This window comes from Verticillium alfalfae, genomic scaffold, assembly GCF_000150825.1.
Source record: "Verticillium alfalfae VaMs.102 supercont1.8 genomic scaffold, whole genome shotgun sequence".
NCBI classification, from domain to species: domain Eukaryota; kingdom Fungi; phylum Ascomycota; class Sordariomycetes; order Glomerellales; family Plectosphaerellaceae; genus Verticillium; species Verticillium alfalfae.
Window position 1 is genome coordinate 689,517 of NW_003315031.1, and position 9,212 is coordinate 698,728.

Sequence of the window (9,212 nt, forward strand, 5' to 3'; positions counted from 1 at the left end):
TGAGGCCGTTTGGAAAACGAAGACTTTTTTCGCTTTACTTTTGTTTTTTCCCAATCTCCCATGGCTAGGGAAACTAGTTGTTCCGACCCGCCTAACCAGGGCAGAGGCCAAAAAAAAAAAGCCGCCTCCATGTGTTGATAGTTTCAGTGCCCCAATTCCCGCACAGGTCAAAAGTTTGCCTTCCACATTCCATGATTCATCCTTGATTTCATCTGGCTGCCTGGATTTTCAACACAACCCAACCGCCCGGATCGTGAAAAGACCCCCAAACTTCCCAGACAGGGACAAACAGCCCGATTTTTTCCGTAGCCATGAATCATCGACGAAAGCCGAACTGCGCCTGCTCGAGCTTAATATGCTGCCACAGGAAAAGAAAAATATCCAACATGTCAGTCCCGGCGCCGTTGATCCCACCCCCGTCATCCCTCATGCAGCCAACCCCTGATCTCGTCGTCCCCAGTCACACGTGTAACCCCCGTGCAAGCAAAATCAGAACCAGCTTCCGCAGTGGTATCATATGTACAACGGCTGCCTTTTCTTTATTCCTCCCTTGAGTCCTCCAAAAGAATCCATGCCCACGGTCATCCCTAAAAGACTCGGGTATCTCATCTGCAAGGCTGGCTAGCCCAAGATGCCTCTCGACCCCCCCGTCTGGCTCTCTTCGTCAGAAGAGCTCTCTTCCTCCTCACTGCTGCTGTCTCCCTCTTGCGCCATGCCGTTCCGCGACGGGTTCGAGCCAACCCCCGATGGCGAGACATGAGCGCCGAACCCGCCGGCACCAAACTTGTTCGTGATGACGCGGCCACCCGCATTCTCCCGGCTCGACCGGGCTTCAGACCGCGTATCAGTGGCGTTGGAGACGCTGCGCTGGCGCTCAGTCCGCGACTCGTCCCCGGATGCCGATGCGTTCTCCTCCTCCTCGATGATTCGATTCTTGGGTTTCAACGTGTCTTCCTCCTCCTCTGTATCGGTGTCTTCCTCGAACACAATCGTCCGCAAGACGCTCTTATCGAACAGCTCAATGACCATTCTTCTAATCGGCAATCGATAGTGGTTGTACTCGAGCATGGCGATGATCCTCTTGAACAGCTGGGGGCTCCTAAACCCGGGGGCCTTGCGGAGCTTCAGCTGCTTCAAGTCGCTGATGGCGTGCTTGAACAGGATGATGTTGCTGAGGTCCACAATCAGGTCGACGATCCTTTGGTTCGTCGCCGCCTCATCATGCGCTGGCGGGAGCTCCTCCTTCTCCAGCGGCGGTCTCGCAGGCATCGGTGGCGGAGGCGTGAGGATCGTCTTCTGCGCATCGGGAAGCCGGATGAGCGGGGCAATTGTGTGCTTCCACGGCTTGTAAGAGAAGAAGCGGGAGAGATTGTCTGGAACGCAGAAACCGACCGAATGTCCCCTGTTATTGAGGTTCGAGTCCCATCCGCATTCCAGGAGAATCTCCAGGCCGTGGATGGAGCGCGATATGAGGCCTAGTACGAAAAAGGCAGTGCCCCGGAGACTCATCATGTCGTGCTCCTGAGCAATCTTGACGATGTCTTGAACGACGTCGCATGACTCGAGGAAGGGTGCGCCCAGCTCCATGGACCCCACGTTGCCCACCGCCCACATGCATCCCTTGACCTTGAGCAAGAGCTCAGGATCCGCAGACTGCATGCCGTAGTCCCGAATGGTGCTGGCAAACTCGGCGAAATGGCCCTTGTCCCTCAGCATCCTGCAGCCCTCCTCTGTGCGCGCGAGCTCGCGGTAGAAGTGCGGTGGCAGGTGGCTCTCAGGCTCCATGGATTCAGCTTGAGCCTGATCTACCATGCTCAACCGCTGCTGCTGCTCGTCGGCATGATCGGAAAATGCCTTGGCTAGGCTGGTCTCGATGAGGTCAACATATGTGTCGTTGCGCCCGAGAAACCAGTCATCCATCTCGTTACTGATGTAATCCAACCCATCAAGGTAGTGGTACCCGCTCGATGACGACAGGAAGCGCAGGAGAAGCGGCGCGCTCATTTCCCCCAAGTGGTCCATGGCAGGCCGACATTGGACCACGTACTCGAGGTAGGCTTTTTTGTTGCACGACTTTTCGAGGATCTTAACGGCGGTCCGACACACCTCGACGTCCGGATCATACAACTGATCGACCAGTTTCCTGATGGCCCACTTCCAGTCCACCTTGTCGTGGTTGCGGTTGGCCTCGTTGAAAGGACGTGTCGCATACTTTCTCAGTACCTTTGTCGCTATGATTCGCGTCTCTCGGGTGCCCGACGTCAAGGCCTGCTCAAGAAGGACTCTGGTGTGGCCGGGCACGGTGTAGTCGAAATTCAGCAGGAGCAGATGGATCAAATCAGGCCGCTGCTTATGCGACAGGATATGATACATCATGTTGAACATGCGCCATCGCTGCAGAAGCTCGAGACCCTTGGGGTCGCTGCTAAGGACACCCAGCATGGGAAAGTAGCCGGCGCACAGGGTGGTCTGAAGTCGATACGGGGCGAACACGGGATCTGCTGAAGTGAGGCCGCTACTCTGCTAGGTTGTCAGTTTGAGAGAGGGGGGGCAGGAAAGGAGGCGAGGGCGCCACTCACAGGGTCACACTGTGCAAGACACTCTGCCAGCTGCCTGAGTAGCTTGCTATCCCGCAAGAAGACGATACCCTCGTTCGACTGCAGGAGAGTGTGCATCAAGGCACACCCGACTCGGACGTATTTTTGTGTGTTCTTGTTGCTGCTGAGATCCGCAAATCGATTCTTGAAGGGACGATAGAAACTCATGATGCGATTCATAAACTTAGACACTCTGATCGTCTCGTCGAGTCGCTTCCCGTTCTGGAGGGGGCCATCGATCATCTTGAGAATGGTGTCCCAATCCCACTTGAGGTAGTTTGAGCTGTTGAGAACATTCGACTCGACGAGGAGTTGCCTGAAGACCGTGTCCTGAATAACGACACCCGGGTTGCCCTTTTGTTGCTCTTCGGCAAGCATGGTCAGGTTGTCGTGTGACAGGGACGCGATGCCGGGCAACCCATCGGACATCCTGTACAGAGTCTTGCTGACCTGGCTGATCTGGTAGACAATGCCCGAGGAAATAAACCGTTCATCGTCCTTGAAACGCGTCGCAGCAGTAAATAATTCGGGCAACAAAGGCAGTTGCGTGCTGGCTGATTGGGGCAGTAGTCTGCTTGCAAGCTTCAGCACCTCTCCGATGAGCAGACAGGTCTTCCTCGTCAGTGGCGCCTCGCTATTCTTGGCGACGTGAAGCAGATTGGGCAGGAGGTCGCATTTGACCAGGACCGAGAGCAACAGGGCCGTGTAGTGGTCAAGGAAACTTTGCTCCTCGACCGCCTCGTCTTCCATCAGTGGTGGTGCGCCTGAACTGGCTCCTGACGAGTTTGAGGTGGATATTGACTTGAGATTGGCCACTCTCCCGTACGTCGTCAAACGACGGCCAGCCAAGAACGAAGTGGCCCACGATGGCGGTTTGATGCGCAGGAGGATGAAGACGAGATCGACCACGGTTTCCTTGATCATGGGCTGAGGCAGGACCATACTCCGCATCAGAGACCGGATCGCTCGAAAATCGTGCATCCCCAGAACCATGAATCCCGACCAGCTCCTGAGCACTCTGGCAATGGCCTTCGAATTCTGCTTGAGCAAGCTCTCGGTTCCGGCAGTGGGGTCGGTGAAAGCCGTGAACATGACCTCGAGATCGTACCCTGAGCGTAGGTATTTTCGCTGTTGCGGATTGTCAAAGAGATACAGGAACGCGTTGGCGATCGTGTCGGGGGACTTGTAGCTGCCCTCGTTGAGTGCCTCAGACAGTGGAGGCAGCGCTCCGGACGCAATGGCCAGCGGCGGGCAACGGAGGAGGATTTCGGCAAGCGTCTCGACGCACATGGACTGCAGTCTGTCGTCCTCTTGCGCAGCTACAGCGGCTATAGCGCGCACTACCGCTCGGGAGATCTCGTTGACACCGCCCTTGACGTCGAGGAAGGCGCGCACGAATTTGAGGGCTTGCTCCCGCTCCAGATCTGCCTTGCGGTCCTTGATGAGAGAGCTGTGGCCTTGTCAGTTTGGGGTGGATTCCAAGCGAGGCTGAACACACTTACGTGATGACCAGATAATCAGTATTCAAATTTCTGATCTTCTTCAGCGTCGAGACATCTGAAATGGCGTAGCGAACCATGCGGTAGCCCGCCGCCACAACCTCTCTGGCATCGCTCAACAACATGACCTGCATTCGTAGTCCGAAGACGGGCCAGACCAGGTCGTACTTGAGACTGGGATGACGTCGGAAGAGGTCCACGAGGGCGTTTCCACGGCTGACATAATACTCGGGTCCCATGCCCTCGACTTCCAGGTCTTGCAGGATCTCAGTGAGAGAAAAGGTCGGAGACTGTTCGACAGGCTCGTCAAAGTCCGACCCAGCGCCGCTCCGCGACACGCTATGCGGCGAGCGTAAGCCATTGGCCGGATGTGCACCGGGCTCTGCCGTCCTTGACCTCGTAGGCGTGGAGGGCGGTAGCTTGACGGCCTGCGCCTCCGCTATCCTCTGCCTCAGCTCTCGAATCTTGTTGTTGGAAGCGTTGAGCTCGTTCTCGACGCGGGCCCTCTGCTCCTTGGTCTGCTTGGCTTTTTTGCTGTTGAGGGCATCCAGCATGTTCTCGCTGCCCTCCTTGATCTTCATTTCGCGATTAAGCTGCTCCCGCAGGGCGTTCAGCTTCTGCTCGGCCATGGTGGCCTCGTTCTCCTCCAGCTTTTCATTGTTGAACAGGTCGGCACGGGACCCGGCCCGGGACGAGTTCATCTGGCTGCGCAGTTCGGAGCTGAAGCTGCCTGGGGCGACGGAGGGGTTCAGAGAGGAGCCGCGGGGCGCAAAGTTGGCGGCGGAAGCGGCGAGGCTCCTGGCGCTGCTGCTCGTGGGCCCGCTCGGGGGGTAGAGGTTGCCGGTAGAGGCGCCATCGCGGTCGATGCTCGTGCGCGTGGTGTTGACGGCCGAAGGCTGCTGCTGGGAGGGGTGCGCCTTGTCCCTGGCCGTCTGGGATACGCCCAGCATGGCGATCGAACCGTCTATGGGCTCCGCAGCTTCTGGCGCGCACCCTCGCTACGTAGCATCCGGGCTGGCCTGGCGGGGGGATGGCGCGAGAGTTCGGAGACAATGGCGTCGTGTGGTCCTGTCGATCGGGATGGGTGGGATGGAGTCGGACACGCACGTGTAGGGACTCGGGGTGGGCCGGATACACTGTTTGCGTTCTGCAGAAAACGATGTCGGCTCGGCCGTCGAGAATGAGGGCGAGGGGTGCAGAGGGTGGTGCAGCTGATGGAGTGGAGAACTCGATCGTTGTTCGTTGGTCGCAGACGAATAGTGCGGTGGTGGTAGTGGTGGTGGCGAAGGTAGATACTCGAGTGACGGAGCAGACGACTTGGGAAACGAAGGAGCGCTGCGTCAACAGTCTGGACGAAGAGGCGGCGTGTGGAGTTTGCGCCCGTCGAGCAAAGATTGTGTACCTCACCCAAGACAAGCAGAAGAGGGGAGGGGAATGTGGTTCGAGATGGCGGTAGCTGGTGCAGCCGCTCGCTTGCGTAACGTAGGTAGGTATCTTTGGCGTCGTGGTGTTGGATGAGGTAGGTGGGAGGTAGGTGGGAGGCAAAGGTGCCTAGCGCCCGTGTTCACTGTCCAGTATGCACCTGCTGCGACCGCGGCCGCGAGACCAACTGGGCTGGGGGCTGCACTGGGGGAGGAGCAACGCCTGCCACGTTGGGGCAAGGATGGCAGCCGCTTTGCCTGTCTGGCAGACGCTTTACCTGTCTGGGCCAGCGAGCGAGTGTGTTCCCTCCCCCCCCCCACCACCTCCACCTGGCTTGGGTGTGTGAAGTGCGCTGAAGCCCAGCACTGGCCTGGCCGAAGGTCCGCTGGCCCTCGGCAGAGATAAGGTTGAGATAAAACAGTGCGATAGCGATAACGAACACCAGCAGGTCTGCCTCAGCTCCGTCTGTCAGAAGACTCATGGCGGGCGCCCCCTTCTGAGCCTCCATGCATCACGACTGAGAGGGATCGGGGGCAGTGTGGCGCTCTGCTATCAGGTTGACGGTCGATGATCGGTTGCTTCGCATCTTGGCCTGGCGACAATCACGGCGTTCAGCGTGGTTGCGGAGAGGGCTATGTCGAGACCGGATGGAACGTGAAGCATGTGTGAACCAGCTCTGTTTGGCTTTCTTTTCTACCAGGTCAAATCAAACAAGGTGCCTTATGTTGCGACTTTCTTGTCTCTCGAATCATGACAGCTTTCTTTGTTCGGGAGAGCATCCCTTTCACCCCATCCCCATCCTGGCGACGTCGAGAAGTCTGACACCAGTTCGGCTCAGACGACAACCATCGAGACGGAACCACCATCCTCGGGCGGCGCCGAGTCCCAGGGCTCCGATCCATACGGCCCCGATACTCATAAAACTCTGTCACGTTGGTCGAGCCAGACGGAGATGCAGCAGGCAGAAAATCGTCAGATGGCGGTGCCCCTCTTCGGCCTTCGCTTTTAGAGCTTCAGAGGCCGAAGCATCTCCAATGGCCCCCCCCTTCGAGGCCACAAGACCCTCACATGCAGGCGACATGGTCGTCCACCACGAGATGCAGCCCTTTTCACCAGTGGCTGACGGCCCTGGGTCCCCTGAGGCCCAGTCGGGATGCGCGCGACGCAATGGCGGGGCTCTGCGCGCGCCCCGCCATCCTGGAGCTTCGTCCAGAGGGTATCGGCGGGCTCCGGCGCGCGACACTAGGGTGAGACCACCGACACCCCGACAAGACCCCTCCATGATGGGCCTCGGACAGAGAGAGAAAGAGAGCCCTGGCGCGAGCGATGCTTCGTGGGGGACCGCGACCAGATGGCGCGGGATATATAAGATAGATGCACTGCGTTTCCCCCCCTTCTCGTCTGGTGTGCTGGATCTTTGACCTCTGCCGCCTCTTGCCGCGCTGTTCTTATCATCGTGCATTGCATTGCCTCTAGCTCGCGTCTTACTCCGAATCCCTTCTCCAACTCGTGCCTCGCTCGCCCTGGCCTTTCCCCACGACGACTGCCCCTCATTGCTTATCACCCCGCCGCTACCTTACGACCACCTGCCAGACCTCGGTGCCTCTGCGACTACAACTAGGACCAGTCGCCCCCTCCCTCTCGACCCGTCTTTCCTCCCTACCGTAGGAACCTACCTAACAACAACTATCTCTCGTATCCCGACTTTCACCAAGCTCATCCATCATGCCTGTCCTCGCTTCTGCCCGCTACGGCAAGGATAATGTCCGCGTCTTCAAGGTCCAGAAGGACGGCCCCGTGCAGACCGTCACCGAGATGACCGTCTGCGCTCTCCTCGAGGGGGCCATTGAGACGTCGTACACCGTCGCCGACAACTCAGTCGTCGTGGCCACCGACTCGATCAAGAACACCATTTACATCAAGGCCAAGGAGCATCCCATCAACCCGCCGGAGCTCTACGCCTCCATCCTCGGCACCCACTTCCTCGACACGTACGCCCACATCTCGGTCGCCAACATTCGCGTCACCGTCCACCGCTGGACGCGCCTCGACGTCGACGGCAAGCCGCACCCGCACTCGTTCCTGCGCGACGGCGAGGAGACGCGCACCGTCGAGGCCCGCGTCACCCGCGACGGCGTCGCCCTGACGAGCGGCATTCAGAAGCTCACCGTCCTCAAGTCGACCGGCTCGGCCTTCCACAGCTTCGTCCGCGACGAGTACACCACCCTGCCCGAGACCTGGGACCGCATCCTCTCCACCGACGTCGACGCCTCCTGGACCTGGACCTTCCCCGAGGGCCTCGCCGCCGTCGAGAAGGACGTCACCCGCTTCGACGCCGCCTGGGACGCCGCCCGCGCCATCACCCTCAAGACCTTTGCCGAGGACGAGAGCGCCAGCGTCCAGAACACCATGTACAAGATGTGCGAGCAGATCCTCGACGCCGCCCCCGAGACCAAGACCGTCTCCTACGCCCTGCCCAACAAGCACTACTTTGAGATCGACCTCAGCTGGCACAAGGGCCTCAAGAACACGGGTGCCGATGCCGAGGTCTACGCCCCGCAGTCTGGCCCCAACGGCCTCATCAAGTGCGAGGTCGCTCGTTCGTAGCGCGGACGGCGTGTGCCTGGTGTGAGTTTACTTCTTCTTGTTCTTTTTTGGGGGGGGATTAGAGAGATATACCTTGGGTCCTGTGCATTTCCGGGCGTCTTTTGGAATATGGAGCCGTGGCAGATCTGTCTTCGGCGTAGATGAAATAAATCAATCAATCGAAATCAATAAATAGCCTTGATCATGTGTAATTGATAGGAGATCTGATCGATGTGAGCTTACTGTCATGTTACGAACCTTTGTGCACACAGCTTTGCGCGGAGACCCCGTTATTTGTGACCAGGAACCGACTCCCAGGGCCAGCCAGAACGTCTGCCCACAACACTACTGACCTGGGTTCGGTCAAACTCGGGACACCAACAAGTCAATTTTCGTGAAAGCAGAATATTTGCTGATACAGCTCATAACATAGACCTCTCGCCATGCTTGGTATGATGATACAGAGTATACACGGCAATGCCTTGAAACACCTCCCCCCCAAAAGAAAAACGCAAGGCTCTCGACGAATCGTCCTCGTTCCCCCTCCGCGGACCAAGACGCAGCCCTACACCCTCTTCAGCCCGTCCTCGCGAATCGCCTTGGCGGCCTCCTCCCATCCCGTCTCCCCAACCTTGACATCGCCGAACCGAATGACGTTCTGCTTGTACGGGTGCGCGTCGCCCTCGAAGGCCTTGAGCCGCGCCAGCCTCTTGTCCCTGAGCCTGTTCTTCGGCAGCATGCCGCTGACGGCCTTGCGCAGCACCTCGGCGCCGCCGTGCTTGGCCATGAGCACGTCCATCGTGACGCTGCGCAGCGAGCCCGGCCGCGTCGTGTGGCGGTAGTACGTCTTCTGCCACATCTTGCGGCCCGTCACGTGGAGGGCCGCGCAGTTGGTGACGACGACGTAGTCGCCGCAGTCGGTCGAGGGGTCCCATGTCGGCTTGTTCTTGCCCATAAGGAGCACGGCGATGCGGGAGGCGAGGCGCCCGAGGGAGGGGGGCGTGACGGAGGCCCGCCTCGATAGGGTTGGGTGCGGCGTCGAGCGGAGATTTGATGCAGACGCGGGAGTAGGAGAGCCGCGTCTACGTTGGAGAAGGTCAGCAAAGGG

The 9,212-nt window shown here is 58.8% G+C and overlaps 4 protein-coding genes across 4 annotated transcripts; 1 reads left to right on the forward strand and 3 right to left on the reverse strand.

Annotated features, from left to right (window-relative positions):
• Positions 1-621: 621 nt before the first annotated feature.
• VDBG_06637 (ste16) lies at positions 622-5,046 on the reverse strand (the record flags this gene model as incomplete). The annotated part of the gene is made up of 3 exons (XM_003003029.1): positions 622-2,520; positions 2,580-4,047; positions 4,100-5,046. The coding sequence occupies 3 exons, from the start codon at positions 5,044-5,046 to the stop codon at positions 622-624; spliced, it is 4,314 nt and encodes a 1,437-aa protein (XP_003003075.1).
• A 614-nt stretch (positions 5,047-5,660) lies between these two features.
• Positions 5,661-6,026, reverse strand: VDBG_06638 (predicted protein; the record flags this gene model as incomplete). Its single annotated transcript, XM_003003030.1, has 1 exon — positions 5,661-6,026. One exon carries the CDS (start codon positions 6,024-6,026, stop codon positions 5,661-5,663), a length of 366 nt encoding a protein of 121 aa, XP_003003076.1.
• A 1,217-nt stretch (positions 6,027-7,243) lies between these two features.
• VDBG_06639 (uricase) lies at positions 7,244-8,125 on the forward strand (the record flags this gene model as incomplete). The annotated part of the gene is made up of 1 exon (XM_003003031.1): positions 7,244-8,125. The coding sequence occupies one exon, from the start codon at positions 7,244-7,246 to the stop codon at positions 8,123-8,125; it is 882 nt and encodes a 293-aa protein (XP_003003077.1).
• A 544-nt stretch (positions 8,126-8,669) lies between these two features.
• On the reverse strand, positions 8,670-9,059 carry VDBG_06640 (mitochondrial 54S ribosomal protein YmL23; the record flags this gene model as incomplete). Its single annotated transcript, XM_003003032.1, has 1 exon — positions 8,670-9,059. The coding sequence occupies one exon, from the start codon at positions 9,057-9,059 to the stop codon at positions 8,670-8,672; it is 390 nt and encodes a 129-aa protein (XP_003003078.1).
• Positions 9,060-9,212: the final 153 nt, after the last annotated feature.